At 38.5% G+C, this 21,457-nt stretch overlaps 1 protein-coding gene across 1 annotated transcript in view; it reads right to left on the minus strand.

Annotated features, from left to right (window-relative positions):
* The window catches only part of LOC106911025 (protein kinase C beta type-like), a 77,766-nt gene that overhangs the window by 37,571 nt on the left and 18,738 nt on the right, over positions 1–21,457 (minus strand). Inside the window, exon 3 of the mRNA XM_088016362.1 lies at positions 1–83. Coding sequence (XP_087872488.1) covers positions 1–83 — 83 coding nt within the window. The remainder of the gene's footprint in view (positions 84–21,457) is intronic.

Consider the following 21,457-nt stretch of genomic DNA (forward strand, 5'->3'; position numbering starts at 1 on the left):
GTCAGACGCAGGTCCCTTGTCGGCCCCTGGACAGGAAAAAGTGACAAACTCATGACAGCGCTTATGGACCACAAAACAGCACACTACAGAGGAAGAGAACAAAAAAAGAAAATATTAACTCTGGTTTCATCAGAGTCCAAAATATGGCAACAAAATCATATTTCAGAACTTCACATTAGACAAGATGCTCTTTATGTGTTTTTTCTATAAATACCCTTTTTGTTTCCGTACAACTTACTTCAAATGGAGTCATATCAGGCTTGGAACCACAATTACACCCAGTGACATTAAAGCTGAGACAAGAAACTTCCCCACATTAGTAGTTTCAAACAGCAGAACGCTCTAAATCTGCTGTTTCCTGCTCAGTCAATGAGGTGAGTGACTGAAATAAACAGTGTTCGCACTGTCAACACTGCTCAGTCAAATGTTTCGTTGAACCAAACAGATTTTCCAACAAGTACTGCAGTGCTCAAAACTTCAAAGTTAAGCCCAGGTGAGAAGCACTTAAAGGTTAAAGGTCAGTTTAAGTGTGAAAACAGCAGCTAATGTGTGATAAGGAGTTTCATTAGAATGTGTTTAATGATGATCATAGATTCCATGAGATGCAAACTGACAGGAGTTCAAGCTAAGCATACATTTATGAACATTTATGCTCTGCAGCCAAGTCAGATTTTTTAAAGGTTGATAATGACATTTCTTTTTCAACATAGGATGTAGAAATTGTGACTTTTTTACCCAAAAGGAATGCACAATGTTCAAGCTAGTTTTACTGTTGTGTGTTTACTGAAAAGAAAGAAATAACTATCTTAGTGAACTCATCTGGTTCAATCCTCCATTTGACATCCACCATCCTGGGTGTGGACTATATAGTCATATTTGAGAAATAGGACTCCCTAAAGCAATCCATGTGTTTTCAAAAATATATGGACATATGGATGTTTAAAATCAATTTTAATAATACCTTGAAAATGTACTGGACAAGAGCAAACAAGAAAAGAAAAAAATCAATGAAACTAGATAAAAATAAAATCAGGGGAGGAATACATTCCTATTAAAAATGGCTAAAATCACACAGCATTCTGAAGTAGGCCAACCCTCTAAACGTGGATATTTGGATTGATATCCTCCTGATTGTTACAGTGGGACTGAACTTCACACTGGTACCTAAGGCCTTCAGAAAAAAGACTGCAGCTTATCAACGTTTCATAGCAGTGCTCCATGGGATTTAAAGAGGTTGCAAAAGAGCTTGAAGTCTGGCAGTCCCCTTAATGGAGAACAGTGAAGAACACAGAAAACAGCAAGCAACATGCCCAAATTTGACCGTTCCAGCAAATTCACTCTGAAAAAAGAACATCAGATGCTAACAGTAGTCTACAAAAACCCAGAAATGAGCTACAAGAATCTGTTGTTACTGTTGATGTGATGCCTCTACAAAAAAAAAAAAAAAAGAGAGAGAGAGAGAGACTGGACTAGTTTCATAGAATGTCCCAGCAGAAAATTGCTTACAAAGAAAAATATGAAGGCCAACTGAAAGTTTCCCAGAGAGAAGATAGAGAAAGACCCATACTTTTCTGGAATAATGTTCTTTGGATAAATGAGTAACACTGAAATATTTGGACACCAGAACAGAGGACATGTTTGACAGAAACCAAATAGAGCCTTCCATACCAAGTATAAAGCATGGAGGTGGGGGTGTCGTGGTTTGGAGATCATATTCTCAGAACTAGGTGAGAACTACGAAGTGGAAATTCCTGGCCTCTAATTTATTGAGAGACTATTTGTCAAAATTAGTGAATTAGTGCATATGTTAGGCCAGAGCCTTAAATCACTGCAGTCCCAGGCACATGCCCAGCGGCATGGGCGAGCATTCCCTGCTCAGAGTCAGCAGTGCCTCCCCTGGACTCTGAGGTTTTTTTTCCAACCTCAGAGTGGCCACATTTCTATTATTCCTATATCTAAATTTGATACAGTAGAAGCTCCTGTACTGTGCCTTCTGCCCCTTGCACTTTTTTCATCCGTTACAACCGTTTAATCCATTGTTAATATGTCATAACATGTTTTTCTGAGCCGCCTTTGAATGCCGCTTTGGTGCTTCATAATGTGTGGCAGTGAGGGAGACCTGCTGCTGTGTAGAGACAGGTGTGTGTTAGAATCACGACAAAAAACTTTGCACAATTTTTTTCCCCAAGCTAACCGAGTGTGTTGAGTAATGTTGGATGCAGATAATGTTAGCTAAATGATGACTAGCTAATGCCAATATATGACCTTAAGCTTGTTAACAAGAATAGTCTGCTAATATAATTATCGATACTCAAAAGTGGGTTATACTGATTACATTTACTTGAGTAACTTTTTGCGGAAAAAGATATTTATACGAGTAGTTTTACTGCACTGTGCTTTTTACTTTTATTCGAATATTATTGCTGCTTTTACTTGAGTGTATTGATTTTCCATTTTAATAAATAGACTTCACCATTTGGAAAAACATTAGATTCTTATATTTCTGCAACACATGAGTTGATGTTTATGCAAATTTGAGCGCATTACTCAACATTTTATACGTCTTATTGTTTATTTTGTATTAACATAGTTATTTTATTTAAAAGGTTGCATAAAGGTTTGTTTGTGTATTTATATTCAAATAAAAGCTCGTTTACTTTTCCCTCCAAAATAAGTCAATGCCTCCCCAGCTAAACTCCTGTGGAGCCACTGCTGCCCAGGCACGTGTTGGATGGGTTGTACTGACATAAATTTTGTTGGGATTCTACGGAAGCGCATTGCTATCACGCAGGAAAAAAAAACATTTGAGCGCTATCACGTTATAACGTGATACGTATCTCGTTAAAACGTGTTATGTATCTTGTTAAAACATGATCATTTTATGACCAGGAAGTGGCGGTATTATGCTAGGCTAGTACAGTGGCTTACATGAATTGGTCAGGTTTCCTTTCATGTTTGGTCTACAACATGTAGAGATACGGATGCTGCTTTGCACTGTGGTTAAAACCATTAATAGCATGCGTACTCTGAGCAGGATCCTAAACAGAACGGGACTGCACAGAAGGAAACGTCAGTCCGGTCCTCTTAGTCCATGGGCCAGAGGCCAAAATTTGACATTTTTGTCCATTTCAGGGTGGCAAAGTCTATCAATATTTTTTGAAAAGATACATGTGTCTAGTGAATATTTTGGTATGATAGCCCTTCCAAAATGGTAGCTGAGTCATCGTTATCATCTCATGAAGTAAACAACCCCTTTGGAAAAATTCTGTATTTTGGGACTGCTGTATCTCTGGTTTAGGGTCATGGTATGGGCATTTATCAAAGGTTTATAATGCAATATTTGGTATCATCTTAAAGGGGACACTCTTGGCTTTCATTTAAGCCATGTTTTGAGTTTCTCTGACCAACACAGAGGTCATTAGAGGTCGTTAAACCAAAATTATTACACATTTTTCCACATCTTTTGACCAAACTAGATACACTTCTTCCATCCCAGCGGTATCCAGGGACACCAGGGACACAAGAGTTAATGACTAAAATACTCAACAGACTCTAAGGAATCAGAAAATGTATGATATGCCTACACTGTCTGTCTATGGAAGGCGATTATGAGCTGTAATTTGAAGTTACAGACTTGGGCTATAACCTTAACTGGTGTATATGTTGGGGGTTTAGTGGGGGTTTGTTTAGCGTGTCACTCATGTCTAGTTTGTTAGTTATAAAAAAGTTAATCAGTAATAGTAGAAATGTACACTTACATAGACTTTAGGATACTGTATTGGCCTATTTATCAGATTTTGTGAGTTTTTCCATCATGGGCTACACAATAGTAGCCCAGGATGGCCACATAGAGACATGGCAGAATGAGAGAGGAGACCACCCTCATTAAATGACAAATTTTGAGGTAAAATAAAAAAAAAATGATTATTTTCAGATGCTTAGGCTAGTATTGACAGCATAATTCAGATTATTGTATTACATTTCTGCCAACAGATGATAACCTTAGGCCAGTGGTTCTTAACCTTTTTTGAGGTACCAAACCATCAGATTCATATGCGCATTCACCGAACCCTTCTTTTGTGACAAATAAAATTATTTTTTCCAAATTCACTCCAAGATCACCAAGTCTTCTTGAAAGGTAGAGTCTCTGACAACAGTTCTTCAAAATATAGTCAGTGTTTTCACCAAAGTTGAGCAGACTGTCCAGGAACGACCCAAGGAATTTAAAATGTGCCACAGTTTCAACAGGTTGGCCATCGAGAGAAACTGGAGCCACTTTAGGCTCTCGTTTAGATCATTTAATTAGCTCTACATTCTTAAGAGAATGAAAAATTAATAATCATTAAAGACTTTGCGGTATTCTGATTTAGTAATGCAATTATATTACTTGTGTTACCACCCCCACACCACTAGAGGCAGTACCAACCCCAAAAAGATGTACTAAGGAGCAGATTTAGAAGTACACCAAAAGCTACAGAAAGCTTCAGGTGACCAGCAGCTTTGAACAGCCTTTGTTTGTCTGCTATTTATTTACTACCACATTTCTTTTAACCCAGCTGTACCTGCAATACTTAACAGACTAAGGCAGTGGTCTCAAACTGCATCCCTCAAGGGCCAGAGTCCTGCAACTTTTAGATGTGTCCCTTGTTATACACACCTAAATTCATTGGCTGAACTACCTTACCAGCATGCAGTCTTATATTTCAAAGCAGTCTTGGTGCAACATTAGAGCTTGCACATTTCTGAGCTCTTCAGCCTGTTTGCACATCAGGTAGCTTGCATGCTACCCAACTGTTCCTGATGCAGGGGGTCCTCACATACATAGCAAGATAGTAGGCTATTAGACTATTAGATGTGAGGACATAAACCTGTACCAGCTAGATGGCTATATAGATAGGCAGACCATAGTCAGACAGAAAGACAAAGAACTTTATTGTCATCATATGCTGACATTAAAATTTATTGCCTTGAGTAACAGAATTGCCAATAAAAAAGTGAAAAATTGCTCAAAGTATAAAAGTTTATAGTCAAATAAAAATAAATATTTAAAAGGAAAAATATGTAAATGTATAACTTTAAGTCAATTAATTTGTATGTCCAGTCCAGTTCAGTTTTTAATATATAAAAACTCCCTTAGGATCTTCAGCATGACTGTCTCCTGCTCTCTACATAAAGCTGCAGTATGTAATGTTTATTAAAAAAAATATATATTTTTTACTTAACTGAAATGATCACTATGTCCTGAGAATATAAGATGGACAATCTGTGTAAAGAATTAGCTCTTCTGTCTTCTCCCTCTGGACCTGCTGTCACCTGAACAAATATTCTGCTCTGTCAGACACAACCAATCAGAGCGGGAAGAGGGTGTTGGCGCTGTCAGTCATCCTCATATAGGTGCTGCTCTACCCTGGTTTTCCTGGAACATTAAGTTGGTTCTCCACCATTAGCATATTTAGAAGCATAAACATGAGGTTGATTGACAGTGCTAAGACCCTCCTCCTGACTGGGTGTTTTTGACTGGTTGTTCTTTTAGCGCTGTCAATCAATCTAATGCTCATGCTTCTAAATATGCAAATGGTGGAGAAGCAACTTAATGTCCCAGGAAAACTGGAGTAGAGCGGTGCCTTTGTCTGCTGCTGTACATTGCAAGATAGTACAGTGCTGTATAGTGTAGGTACTGCTGTACCTACACTGTACAGCAGTAAGTCAGTGACAGAATCTGGTCATCAGCTTCTTGGACAGACGACATTGCCCGAGGGTTCTCAGAAAAAATGAAGCTCTGCTGGGATTTTTTTTAAAGAGGTATTTGGTTTTAAAGGTCCAGTTGAAATCCTTTGAGATGTAGACTCCCAGAAATTTGAAACTACTGACCCTTTCTACTTGCTCACCATCTATGCTCAACCCTGGATTGTCCTCTTTGTCCTGAAGTTGAGGATTATTTCCTTTGTCTTCTTGGTATTCAAGGTAAGGGAATTCTCCCTTCACCATTGGTTTACCATGTTATTAGCCTTTGAACCTCTTCTGTATGTCATCCGCATTTTTGAACAAGACAATATTATTCTGGGTGGCTTTGCAGTCATGGGTAAATTGGAAGTAAAGGATGGGGCTGAGGACACAGCCTTGGGGCATACCTGTGCTGAGTGTGACCGCGGAGAAGGTAAGGGAGTTGATCTAGACATGCTGGGGTCTGTTGGTTTAAAAATCCCTGATCCACCAGCACAGTCCTTCTCCTAGTATCAGGGACTCTAGCCTCTCCACCAACTTGTCAGGAGTTGGAGTTAAAAGCTGAGCTGTAATCCACATCCAGCATCCTTACGTAGGTATAAAGTAATATCAGTATGCTTATTATAATAAGTCTTGCCATCACCTTTTAGTTTTTGAACAACTTTCATTCCACCAATGATCCATCGAGACTATTATTCAACATCAACTGATTCTTCCAACTCTCTTGCAAGAGGAAACTTGCTAGAGTTATTATGAACATGAGAAAAGGCCATTGATAGTGGATGACCAAAGACTTTTTAAATCTGAAGGTCTCTTCTTTGTTAAACTATTATGATACACTCAAAAATATTTCAATCTGTTTTCTTTCCTTTTGTTAGATAGCTAAAACAGTGGTGTAAAAGAGTGAGCCCAGTATTTTTGAAGCTTAGGAATGTTTTTATTGTGTCAACGAATGTGGTTGTTGGTAATACAATGAATCTGGTGAAAAGACCGACTATGTCTGACTGAGGCTGACTTAGAGCGTTTACCCAGCTTTTCTCTATAAGTTCTACAAAGGAATATCTGTTCATCTCTATCCCAGGCTTCTGTAGGCCATAATGTCTCACACTTTCTGTGGGCTCGTTGTCTGTCATGTTTCTAAAGGTGCTTTTCCACCAGCCTGCCTCTAACTGGTTTGGCCTCAGTCCACCTCGGCCAGATTCATTTTCCTTTAGCAGATCCAGCGCGGCTCTGGCTGGTTGTTCTCAGATTTCCATATCTACTTCAAGTGTAGTACTAGCTGGACCGATCAGGGTAGGGACCAAAGCGATTTCATATATCGCAAAATAATCAGCTGATCGAAGCCTTTATCATTATCTTTGGGCCAGCAATGAATTTCTATAAAACAAAATGAAATATCTTTGAGTCCATCTGAACCATAACCTTGAGGTTCTCCATGGCTGAGTGTCACTTCAAACCTCTGCGGAGAATTGACCAGTTGCTGTGCTAAAGGCCCTCCCACAATAGTGAGGAATAGAGAGGGTAATGGAAAAACTCACTACCAGGGGTAAAACCGAACTACGCACTAACTGGTTAGTGCGTGACTTGCCAGTAGAAAAGCACCTTAAGTTACCTTAGATACTGAAGTCTGTTTTCTGAGGTGAGATAGTATCTGGTAGCAGCTCTGGCTTTTAAAATGAAACCTTTGGTTCCTGCAGGTGTCTTAGTATCCTTATTCACACACACACTGGATTATTTCCAAATGGATTAATGATACTCAGATGGTGAACATTCTAATTTACTGTTAATAGCTATGTGTCATCTGAAGAAATAAATACAAAAAGTCAACAATATTTCCAGGTCTGTAACTGTAAACCAGCACTAAACTTTGCTCCAGATAAGTAGAAATTGAAAGTACATAGTAAGACTATTTAGCTAAATTGTGTAGCTATCAGAGGGTAGGAACAGCATCTAAAGGCAGTTCAATGCTGCAGTATGTACATTTTAGGGAAAAGATTCTGTTATATATTTGTTGAAACTGTCACCATGTTGTCACAGTATGCTGAGACAAATAATCTGTGAAGAAAAATCAAGCCCGTCTGCCTTCTCGCAGTGCTAAATTGAAACAACCAAGCAGAGCCAGGAGGAGGGTCTCAGGACAACATAGTAATAGTTTTAATAAATACATAGATTTTTAAATAAAAGTTACATGCTGAATCTAAATGGTTACATCTTACTGATTTTATTTTTTAACAAACTAATTTGTGGGCCTGATTGACATCAACATTCTCAGCAAGCATAATGTAGATGGTACCGATATGCCTAAGGTTATCATCTGTTGGCAGAAATGTAATACAATAATCTGAATTATGCTGTCAATAGTAGCCTAAGCATCTGAAAATAATCATTTTTTTTTTATTTTACCTCAAAATTTGTCATTTAATGAGGGTGGTCTCCTCTCTCATTCTGCTATGTCTCTATGTGGCCATCCTGGGCTACTATTGTGTAGCCCAGGATGGAAAAACTCACAAAATCTGATAAATAGGCCAATACAGCATCCTAAAGTCTATGTAAGTGTACATTTCTACTATTACTGATTAACTTTTTTATAACTAACAAACTAGACATGAGTGACACGCTAAACAAACCCCCACTAAACCCCCAACATATACACCAGTTAAGGTTATAGCCCAAGTCTGTAACTTCAAATTACAGCTCATAATCGCCTTCCATAGACAGACAGTGTAGGCATATCATACATTTTCTGATTCCTTAGAGTCTGTTGAGTATTTTAGTCATTAACTCTTGTGTCCCTGGTGTCCCTGGATACCGCTGGGATGAAAGAAGTGTATCTAGTTTGGTCAAAAGATGTGGAAAAATGTGTAATAATTTTGGTTTAACGACCTCTAATGACCTCTGTGTTGGTCAGAGAAACTCAAAACATGGCTTAAATGAAAGCCAAGAGTGTCCCCTTTAAGATGATACCAAATATTGCATTATAAACCTTTGACAAATGCCCATACCATGACCCTAAACCAGAGATACAGCAGTCCCAAAATACAGAATTTTTCCAAAGGGGTTGTTTACTTCATGAGATGATAACTATGACTCAGCTACCATTTTGGAAGGGCTATCATACCAAAATATTCACTAGACACATGTATCTTTTCAAAAAATATTGATAGACTTTGCCACCCTGAAATGGACAAAAAAATGGTCTGGCCCATGGACTATCTAGCTGTAGCGGCGTTCCTGACTGTCTGGATCGAAGCTGAAGTTGGCCTCCGATTGTAGCTTCTGATTTGGGAAATGGCTAAAGGGAGATTATAACGGAGGCTCAGACGTATTTGCTGAACAGTTTCTGTTCAGATTTGTTTTAACAGTACACTTGCTGAACAACGGCAACGGCTGTTCGTAACCAAGCAACCGAAATCAACAGAAGGCTCGATAGTGGCAAAAGACAAAACTAGATCCTGTTAAGCATTCTTCAAAATAAAAGACTTCCTCTCTCCAAAATAAATCATACATAAAGCTTTGAATTTAATTATTTTTCACGTCACCTTTTGGAATTATTCGGTGAATAATAATAATCATGTAAATTATACTTAACATATGACTTGGCATATGACTGTAAATAAGTAACTAATCATGGAAATTATATTTAACATATAAATGTTAAGAAATCATTTGTTCTGCTTTAAAAACGAACATACATCGACACTTCAAATCTGGAGTAGATTATTCTAATCTACGCTAATGGCAGAATATTTCAAACCTAGTTTGTGATTTGTGAAATCTTTATCTGAATTGAAACCTCAGTAATGAGAGATTTAAAAATATTTTTGCATCTGGAATGCATTAGAAATAAACTCCTATCACATTTACAATATTTGTTATTATTTTAACCTTCTGTTTTCTTTCACTTTTTTGTCCTAGAGCACCTGCCTTTTTGTGTGGCTTACAAGGATCCATCAGCTGGGATAATAATGCCAACAACTTTTCAGATTCTGATTTATAGTGATGCAACATAGCATCAGAGATGAATAATCTATTCCAGGTCGGAAGTGTCTAAGTAAGTTTAATAGTTAAAGATGCTACCCATCTCCTTAATTGGTCACATCAATATTATAAAAATTACAATATTGCCAAAATTCTTATATGTTTTCCAATCAGTTTCAATTTCCTCACTCCCCTTCTTCTTTAAGGAGCTAAATATAACTTTTTCCAACTTCACTTAAATGGTAAACGCCCGAGAATGAAACTGTTTCTCTTATATCTGCCATATGACAGAGGGTGTTAACAATTATCAAACCTATTATATTATTTCAACCCAGATCAGGGCAGCAATGTTTTACTTTACTGCCAGACAGCCCCCAGCATGGGTTACTATTGTGTCCCACTGGATCTCCATTGCTATAGACTTGTACATGTACTCATCAGGCAGGAAAAGGTCAATTAAGCAAACAAAATACCCATTTCTGAAAAATACAATGATGATCTGGCAAAAAACACTTGATTATTTGGGAGAAATGCAACAACTATCCGATGTAATGTTCATCCATGTAGAGCAGGATTTAAACTGCTAAGGATATAGCTAAAGTGTCTAATCTTTTTCCAGGGAAGGTATTTATGTAACTTGAAGAAATTAAAAACAAACATGATATTCCTACAAAATATTTCTATAACTATCTTCAAGTTCAGAGTTTTATTTTATCAAAGCAACACAATAATCTTTATCTACCCTCTTTGTCTTCATTAGAAGACATTATTTTAAGTCACCTATATGGTAAAGGAGAGGTGTCTCTTCTTTGCTCCTTGTTTGTCGACAAATATTAAAAATCTTTGACCAATATTTGACAAATATTATGAATTTATGAATCAGGATCATTAGGTGATTGTTTCTCAGGACGCTTAAAGGAGGCCATTCAGCTTTTGCTGATTTATGATTTATTTTGGAGAGAGGAAGTCTTTTATTTTGAAGAATGCTTAACAGGATCTAGTTTTGTCTTTTGCCACTATCGAGCCTTCTGTTGATTTCGGTTGCTTGGTTACGAACAGCCGTTGCCGTTGTTCAGCAAGTGTACTGTTAAAAAAAAATCTGAACAGAAACTGTTCAGCAAATACGTCTGAGCCTCCGTTATAATCTCCCTTTAGCCATTTCCCAAATCAGAAGCTACAATCGGAGGCCAACTTCAGCTTCGATCCAGTCAGGAACGCCGCTACAGCTAGAGGACCGGACTGACGTCTCCTTCTGTGCAGTCCCGTTCTGTTTAGGATCCTGCTCAGAGTACGCATGCTATTAATGGTTTTAACCACAGTGCAAAGCAGCATCCGTATCTCTACATGTTGTAGACCAAACATGAAAGGAAACCTGACCAATTCATGTAAGCCACTGTACTAGCCTAGCATAATACCGCCACTTCCTGGACCTAAAATGATCATGTTTTAACAAGATACATATCACGTTTTAACGAGATACTATCACGTTTTAACAAGATACATATCACGTTTTAACGAGATACGTATCACGTTATAACGTGATAGCGCTCGAATTTTTTTTTTTTCCTGCGTGATAGCAATGCGCTTCCGTAGGATTCTGTATAGCAAATGTACAATAAAAAGCATTTTCATTCTTATCATGCTGTGTCTAAATAGTGATTTTTGTGACATTTTCCATCTTCGATCAGTGTATTTACTCTTTTGAACATCAAGGCCAGCTAACTTTAAATAGCCAACTAAGCATTAGAAACAAATATATAAGTTTGTTCCACTCTGGGTCAGATGTAGATTAACTAAAGCCCAACAAACAAAGTTGAGACTATAACCAATCCTGATACAGCAGAGTGGATCAGTGACAGCCCATCGTCTCTAGAGCTGCATCAGCGCGGTTAGCCTCACATAACAAGTGAAATCCAACAGAATAACATTGCACCCTGCTGATTTAAACCACTTCCACCTTACAGTGACTTGCAACAGCAGAAAATGGAATTAAGACATAACTGCTTCACTTTTTTTTCAGTCGAGCACCATTAAAATACTTCTATCTTGAAACAAAGACCAGTTCCTAAAGATACTCAGGGTGACCTTACTCAGCTTTATTCTTAATTATTCACCTTCTCATTAAGGTTTAATGAGGCACCGTGGCAACCGCAGACACTTTCCACACAATTCATGGAGGTAACCAAAAGAGAGCCAACAAGGGGTGAATTTGACTAACAGGCTTAAGGGGAGGCCTTCAAAATGCAAATTATTGTTAAGGTTGGAGAGAATAGCAACTAAAAGAAGGGGCAAAAGACAGAAGAAGAAAAAAGCAGGAAGTTAGGTCAAGAAAAGGAAAAGATGAATGCACGAGACTGATAACAGAGACCGTCAGTGATCACTATAGGTTATCGAAATCATCACATTTTTTAATATTCTTATTATTTGGAAACAGTCATATCAAGAACATAAAAAATCTCTTTGGGTTGATGGGTCTAATTCATACCCTGGCAAACCCCAGCTGATGCAATGAGTAGCTTCTCATTTCTTAAAACTGTGTGAAAAAGAAACATGCTGGAGTTATGGAAATGATTCTAGTCTGTTTAAGAAGGGTCAAATCATTGGCATAAAGCAGAGAAAATGTTTAAAGAGACCCATAAGCTAATAAAATTGGATTAAGGACTGTCCACACACTAGGCTACAATCTGCAAGCATCCTAACCCTACCCTACCCCTAACCCTAAACCCATGTGATCTGACAAGTCCAGATTTACCCTCTTCCAGAGTGATGTGTGCATCAGGGTACGAAAAGAGGAAGATGAAGTGACTCATCATACCCAGCCTCTACTGCAGCTGCCTGTGGTGGCAGTGCTACGATCTGGGGTTGCTGCAGTTGGTCGGGTCCAGGATCAGCAACATTAGGAGGTGACCTGAACACGTGAAGACACTGAATGACCAAGTTATTATGTTGATGAATGGTTTCTTCAGGGAGCATTTTCACACCACAGAGTTCAGACTTAACCCCATTCAGAATCTTTGTGATGTTTTGAAGAAGGCTTTGATCAGAAGTTGAATGAGAACTTGGTGGAAAATGAATGCAAGACTGGATGGAAACAAAGCGCAAGGCGGTCCACAGTTTCACTCCCCTCCCCACCCCCCTGCCCCCCCCCACCCCCCATCAATAAAAGTTTTCTAAGGTTTCTTTCTCGAAAAACTAAGACCGGCCCCCGACCAGAAAAGGGAACAGTTATGTGGCCCTCGCAGGAAAAAGTTTGGGGACCCCTGGTTTACACAATCATGGAAAAGGCTCCTGACAACTGCATCTTCATGGGTAGACTATGCTGGCTGACTGCTCAATTCCAGTCTCCTAACCTGTCAACCATGTTGAAGTGCCCTTGAGCAATACATTAACCCCAAATGGTATCATATCATATCAGTGTGTGAATGTGTGGGCATTAATCAGTGCAGACGAGTGAATGTGACTCATAAATATTCAGTCATAAATTATCATTAATTATCAGAACCTGGCTGTCTACTCAAGGCTGGAACCAACCATAGCAATGGAAGCTGAGTGGAGGGAAAAAAAGGATCAGAGTGCCGATTTAGATGGTGAATAAAAGAAGAAGGTGCAGAGACTATAAGGTTCTACATCCTGAGAGGTTTGTACAGCTAAAAGCATTCTAGGGTTTGGTGGAGATTCACAAAGAATGGGCTGTGGTTGGAGTTAGAGATGGATGAAGGACTGTCACATTCCTTGCATTGAAACAGAGATTAATGGGGGAAGAAAGTTACTCAGTGCCAAAAGTCATCCTCCTCAAAGATGGCTGAAGCCAATAGAAAGAAGAATCTTATGAGTCAAGAGGGGGATTTAAAAAGGTCTTGAAATCATGCATTCCCCTTAGAACTGTGAAGAATATTGATAAAAAAAAACTGCCAACATGCCTGGAGTCGGTAGTCCAAGCATGTTCACTATGCGAGCAGATCACAAGATGCTCAAGAATGTTGATATAGTAATACATGCAAAAAAGAGCCCAGACCAAGTATTGACTGCATATAGTGTGCATGAAAATAAGCTTCAATTGGCTAACATTTATGAATTAAATTTTTTTTATTGCCCTTATTTAATTAAACAAATAAGTCCAATACACAAATCTGTTCAGATTTTTGGAGATTGGTGAGCGACTGATCCAGTATATGTGAAGCCCCATCTTATCCACTGATCTTATCTACCTCTGGAAAGGTCTGAAAATTGGCCACTGTCCTCTTTTGCCTGACAGGTGTGACTGACAGAGCAGGCCACCAGGTCACGTCTGCATGGGCCTGGTTAGTAACTGTCAACCCACTGTTTTTAAAGATTAGTGATGGACCAGAAAATTGCAATCGGTGCATTATTATGTTCTGTTACAAGATTCTGAAAAACTGAATTTTGGGTTGTCGTCAACATTTAGTCGTATAAAGCAAGATTAGCAGAAATAAATGTTTGACATATATCACTCCGTAATGAAACCAAATGAGTTTTTCTTTATTGAAAATACTCCAATTTATTTTTTGAGTTTATTCGTTTCTGTGTTTGCACATTTTACTACCATCTCTGCGGTGCTATGCCATCTGCCTGCTTGGGTACTATGACTAAAACCTCGCCTGCAAGGTCCAATCTGGTACATTTTCAGGACGTCCTCATGCTCACTAATGTGCATTGTCCAATCACAATCCAAAAAAACCTGAACTTGGAAAAGGTCCAGGGGCCTCATTCATAAAAGAGTGAGCAGTTTTCACACTAAAACTTGGCGTACGTATAATAATCGGATGCATAAAGCCGTGCGCATGCATGTGGCTGTGCTCCTTTCCTTTATAAATCCTAATTTTCGGGAAATTGAGCACAGCTGCTGGTCCGCCTGTCGCCACCCATAAATTCATATGTAAATTAGTATAAATAACCGGAAGTCTGCCCTCACGTGAAGCAGAAACCATGGCAACGTCCTTGTTTGTATTTGTATTTATAATAATAATAATTATATATTTTATTTAAAAGGTGCTTTAAGGGCACATAAGGTCATCTCATAAAATAAAAATACATTTTAAAGAAAAAAGAATCCAAATTAAAAATAAATAAAGAGATCGTGCAAATGCTTGTTAGAACAGTAGCACGTCCAGCCAGGATTTAAAGACAGACAGCGTGTCAGAGAGTCTTTGAGTAGGAATGTGGACGTTTATTCTCAATAGTGGAATCATGTGCAGAAGTTGTACATTTACAGAATAGAGATGTTTTTTGTCCATAAAGGCGCATTCACACAAAGCGAGTGGCTCCACTGAAGGATGACTGCAGCTGGACCGGTACCGGTACCACACGGCTCCTTCTTTAAGATCTGCTCAGAGCTCCAGGATGATCAGTCTGGATTAATCTAAATGCTAATAAACCATCATCATCATCATTTCCCAGCAGATCAATATGATCTCTGATCAATCGCTCCCTCTGAATCCTTCCACTGGGGATGTTCTCCACAAAGCGCTCCTCATTTACATGGCTCACCTTTATGCAGCTACTTATGTATGTGTGATTGTCTACACACCTTGATCACCTTAAAATAATCAAACCTGTTTGGAGTTAATCTGCTGATCCAACCCTGTTTCCTTTTTTTTAGTGAGAATGAAATGACCCCAAAGATTCATTTCATGCACTCCGGTACACAGACTGATTGATGTGTTACATGTTTATGAGACAAAAACTGAGGAAGAGTCCTATTTACATCAGAGTGAAGTTTTCACATCTTTTTAGTTTTATTTTCTTTATTTTGTGTGTTATGTTATTGTCTGAGGATAAATGCAGTTCAGTTTTTACGTTTAAACAAAAAAAAAAAGTAAATCATGAAAAAAACATCGGGTTTGATGCTTCTTGGTCTAAATAACTGAATATCATCAGATTTCAGTGCATTTAGGTGAGTTTGATGGTTTGTAGTTTGAAATTGTCCACAGAAAAAGTTTGCGTATATTTACTCAAACTTTGACGCAAATTTAATTTTTATACATGCCGACTTCTGCAAAATATGGCACCGCACATGTTTTGTGCGTGTGCACGCTTTATACATGAGGCCGCTGGACTTTCAGCTCAAACAGAGGATCACTGTGCTTGCTGAACTCTGATGAATTGTGGATTTAAAACATATTTGGGAGAGTGTAAGCATTACATTATGCTCTTTATTTGACATGCAACATTAACAAGGAGGGTTAAGAAATGCAGGATTTCCAATGAGGGTCCTCAAAGTGGAAGGGCTGGGGATTTGTGTGCGCGTGTGTGTGTGTAAAGGGATGTGGGCACAGCTGGGTCTGAGGCGACATGAGGGGGTGGAGACTCACTCGTGTGTCTGCATCATATCAGAAAGAACTGGAGCAGCACAAAACAGTGGAAACTGTTCCACTTTAAAACCTTTTGGTTAGAAATCTGCTCTGTCACTCACTCACACACACACAGCTGCACTTGTACATGAACACAGATGCACATAACTGAAATAAATGTTAACTGAAAGACAGGTCTAGTGACCTGGCGAGGGGTCGTTGCTCTGTTTCTTAGCAACCAGGCTGAGCCCTACAGTGTAGGCAACGCATGCCGCCCTATTTAATCTGACTGATGGCACCGACAGCCAATCAGAGCGAAACTCCCAAAATAAAGAGGAGCTTTGAGCCTCTAGGAAAACAGCAGGCCAACAGTTTCACATCAACAGGATGACAGCCAGGAAATTCCTCCATCTTGGATGAGAACCAGGATACATGACCCAGTGTTCAGGCCTTGACATGCCACATTAAAATGAAATCCTGTTCAACTCTTCTTTGGAATTGAAAGAGAATACAACAGAAAGTTCTGGTGTGAAATCAGAAATCACAATTTGATCCAGAGATTTCCAAACAACATTCACCTTTTTCTTTATGGCAGAACAACAAAATAAAACATCACAATCACCCTGTCTTGAACAGCAATAGCACTGCACTTGCCTCATCATATTGCTCTGTCCTGGTGAATTTTGCAGCGTATAATATGTGTTAAAAATCCATCCTTCCATCCATCTTCTTACACCCTTATCCTATTTAGGTCTTGTGGGCTGTCAACAGGTGAGGAGGGTCACCCTGGACAGGTCACCAGTCCATCGCAGAGCAACACAGAGATAGACCAGACAAACCACCATGCACACAAACACTTCCCTAAGGAGATTTTATACAGACCAATCAACAGTCATGTTTTTGAACTGTGTGAGGAAGCCGGAGTACCTGGAGAAAACCTGCCATGCACAAGGAGAACATGGAAAATCCATGCAGAAAGACCCCAGGCTGGGAATTGAACCCAGGACCTTCTTGCTGCAAGGCAGCACTGCACCACTGTGCAGCTTCTGAATTAAAAATATTATTATTTTCTGTTGACTAACCCAGAACTGCGGGTGTGGACAGCAGCCCAGGGACGGGAGCCCAGTGGTTCTTTTTGAATCTGCTTTATACAGAAGTGCTAAAATTTCTGATAAAACTACCTGCTGAATTCCAGTAATCTCTTTCATAGAGACATTGCCAAAGATGATATCAGGATGCATTTTTTAAATACCTTAATAACAATTGCAGATGATATTTGACATTTTCTCCTTTTTTGATGTTAGATTTGGCCAAACAAATATATAACTTCAAAACAAAGTTTTTTTTTACTTTCCTTTGTGAACAGTCAACAGAATAAAAAACACATCAACATATAAATATACACAAAATCACAACATATTTAACGTGTCAAGGAAATATAAATGGATAAGTATAAATGTAGACTAATTTTGGGCAAGAAAAAAAACAGTCGGAAATCCACTAAGTGTAAATAACAATACTGAAATACACAAATGAAATAAACTGCTTTGTTTCAACTTAACATTTATATTTTGCAATGAGATAAAACATTTATAATGAGTTTTAACCTCTTAAAATAAACCACATCTCTCCTACCAACGTACCTAATGAGTTGTGAATAGCAGTAGAGGTGAACAATGGTGCTCACATAGGAAACAACAGACCTCAAATGTGATGGATCATTTTAAAAACAGATACAAATGACAATGAGGATCTTATCTCCAACACTTCCAAACCTGAGAAAAACTGAGTTTACAAAAAGGGTCATATGAAAAAAACAAAAATAAACAAAAAGAACTAAACTTTTGGTCATCTGTGACACAGACACTGACCAAACTAGAGGATAAAAACATCCTTTAAGTTCAGCTCAATTTAAAAGGTTATGAGGATCTAAAAGATAAATATATTGTACTTTTTTCCAAAGCTGCTGAGGTGACGACTCGAGCAAGATTTGAAGAGCTAGGAAGCAATTTTATTGGTAGAACAAGTTTCAGCTTGTTGGCTTGTCATCAGGGTCATTACGAAACACCAGACAGTTTGTGTTTAAATAAATAAAGCACCATATAGGGGAAGAAAATCAAATGAACCAATAATATTTAAATAAAAAAACTACAAGAGCAGCTTCTGTACAGGTTCAAAGTGAGTGTTTTTAAAAAGCAAACACTGAGCGGCTGGTTCCAGCAGCAGAAATCTTTCAGAGACTTACAGAAATCATCTCTAGTAACAACAGCTGAACAAGAAAATCAGTTAAGAGAACAATTTCTTGGCCTCAAAGTCAGTTTATTTTTTTTTGAATGATGTATTTTTTGTAAAATATCTTATTTATTTTTAACTGCTTATGTCAGTTTCAGATTATTTCAGTAACCAAACTGGATTTTGTTTGTAATGTAATGGCAAGGTATGAACATTTACTTTCACTGTTTTCAATGATGAACTCAGGAAGGTGGCTTTTGTAACCATGTAAAACAATCAGATAATGACAGTTAATTTAAAATAATTGAGAACCAGAGAAACACTGGTATACTACTGTTTAATTCAAAACATAACCAAAAGGGAAAAAATGAAATCGCCTGGAGGAATGTGTACACTTCAGCTGTCAAAGTCTGAGAACAGAAAAAAAATATGAAATTGGCAAAATATGAAATGTGAAGTTAAAAAAAGAGTCTCCAACAGTCTGCGGTTGTCAAAGGAAGAAGTACAATTTCAAGTACACTTGAATTTGTTTTTAAGTGTTGAAATATAGATATTTTTTCACATTCAAATTGGGAAATTGAAAAACCAGTCGATTATTTAAAGAGGCTGTATTTGTAATTTGAGCAGGGCAGTTGAGATGACGACTGTCAGCATTTCTCTAGAATGAGGTTTGACGTAAGCTCAGAAAGCTTGATGTTAAACATCACTTTTTGTTGTGGTATTGTTGCACATTACGTTTTTCTTAACTCAGTAGCCATACTCTTTCTTGAGTACAATTTCTGGTTACTTTGTCCACTCTGACTTACTTCATACCAAAATGAATGAAAAAAGCATCAGAAATGTATCTTTGTAATATCTGAAGTAATATTCTGTCTGCTCAGCCTGTTGTACTTTGCACTGTTCTAACATGTATACATCACTTAGAGCAAGTATTGATTTCATAGATTTAAAGGTTGTGCAAAGCTAAGATCTGGAGATTTTTATTTCTTCTCCTATAATTTGTTATTTTTAATTGAAGTGACTTATTTTTAGTAAAACAAAAAATCAAGGAAAAATATGGACAACCCTGACCATCCTCTTCATGAGATTATCTAGGGAACACAAAGTATCTTCAGTCAGAGGCTTCTTCAGAATCGCTGAAATACAGACTGCTACAAGAGATCTTCCCTGCCAACAGCCATCACCATCTTCAATAACTCTGGATTATCTAAATGAATGAGTTACAACAACATTTAATTTCCTTTTGGGATTAATAAAGTGTTTTTGAATTAAGTTTCATTATTTTGTTTATTATTCTGAGTACTGGAACATGTACATAATTGTAAATTTTGTCTGAATATTTACGTAGTTTCTCTTACTAAAATACAATTTTTGGCTATGCTACCCCCCTCAGACAAAGGATAAACATTAGCTGATTTTTCCAGTTTTTAATAACTGGAAATGTGAATGCTGGTCGTACAAAAGGTATTTACAATTGCCATTTTCAACCTGATCAACAGCATCTATAAACAGGATTATAAACATGGTATTTTCATAGTGGCTCTTCAAAGCACGTATAAAGCCATTAGCTGCTGTATTCATGAACACAGGTCAGTGCTGGTCAGAGTTGGAGAGTTTCATTAGTCCCAATACGCAATTCATTTAGAGTCTCCGCATCCATATAGTCATTTATGACACAGCCATTTAAAAAGGAAACAAAAAATATTTATAAAAAAGCAATGTATACAAAAAGTCCCATAATGTTTTATTAACCATGATCATTAACATAAGACAAACAGCATTACTTAATTAATTTGTTCTCATGATGAGAAAATATAAAGCCAGCAACCTGCAGGCGGTACAAAAAATGTCCATGGAGTCTCTGACAGGAAGTTGATGCTCTTTTGAACATCTGTTCTGTACAGGATGTTATTCACACTAGCTTTACATTGTTTACATTTTGATTAAAGACCATTTCTACAAACTGGACTTCATTTATTGATGTAAACAGCAGGAGTGAGCATGCAGAGGTGTGGGTGATACTGCTATGGCGTTTATAATTAAGGTTTACATTGGAGCCGCCTGGAAGAGCATCTTCCAGATCATCCAGTTTGTGTGAACGGCGGCGGGTGCGATCCGCGCCAAGTTACAAAGATCCAGAGGTGCACGAGGTGCTGTGATGCGCGTGTCTCTGTGTGTCCGATTCAACGCGTCAACAATAAACCTAGCTTCAGCAGTTGCTAGCTGCTCCAGGCTCTGAGTTGAAATTGATAAAGTGTCAAAATGATCCAAACCCATCCGTGGTTCTGAACTGATTGGACATGACCTACAGCTTTCATTGGAGCGGTTCACAGGAGAAGCCATGGTCTTGAGCTGGAAAAGGGTAGAGCGCCTTCTCTGGGTCGGGAGGGATGTCCTGCCCCAAGCGAAGGAGTTTAAGTACTTGGGGATCTTGTCGACAAGGATAAGGGAAAAATTGAACGGGAGATCGACAGACAGATTGGTTCAGCGTCTATAGTGAAGCGGGCGCTGTACCAGTCTCTTGCGGTGAAGAGAGAGCCGAGTCAAAAAGCAAAGCCCTCGATTTACCGGTCAAACTACTTTCCTACCCTCATCTATGGTCGCGAACTTTGGGTCATGACCAAAAGAACGAGGTCCCGGATACAAGTGGCTGAAATGTTTGTGTCTGAATCATCCAAGAGGGAGTAGAGCCGCTGCTCCTCCACGTCGAGAAGAGCCAGTTGAGGTGGCTCGGGCATCTGGTTAGGATGCCTCCCTTGTGAGGTGTCCAGGAGGAGGTCGTGTGGAAGACCCAGGACACACTGGAGGACTAAGTTTCTCGGCTGGGCTGGGAACGCCTTGGGATCCCCCCGGAGGAGCTGGCCTAACTGGCTAGGGAGAGGGAATTCTGGGCCTCCTTACTTAGGCTGCTACCTCTGCGTTCTGACCCCAGGTAAGCGAAGAAGTTCACATAGGCATAGGAGAAGGTTTGAATTTGTAATTGTGAGGTTGAAGTTAAAAAATGTAATTTCCATAAAATAATTTTTTTATGGAAAATGTAATTGTGTGTGTATACGTTTACTTTATATACATAGTTTCTTAATATTTGTATGTGCATTTGACCACATATTTACAAGTACCCAGTTATGCACAAAATATTTTTCACTGTAACTATCCAAAGTTATACACAAAGAGGTTTACAAAGATTACAAATCCAGCATTATGAGACCATT

The sequence above is a fragment of the Poecilia mexicana genome, unplaced genomic scaffold (genome assembly GCF_051168715.1).
Source record: "Poecilia mexicana isolate PSO_F unplaced genomic scaffold, ASM5116871v1 scaffold_1, whole genome shotgun sequence".
NCBI classification, from domain to species: Eukaryota; Metazoa; Chordata; class Actinopteri; order Cyprinodontiformes; family Poeciliidae; genus Poecilia; species Poecilia mexicana.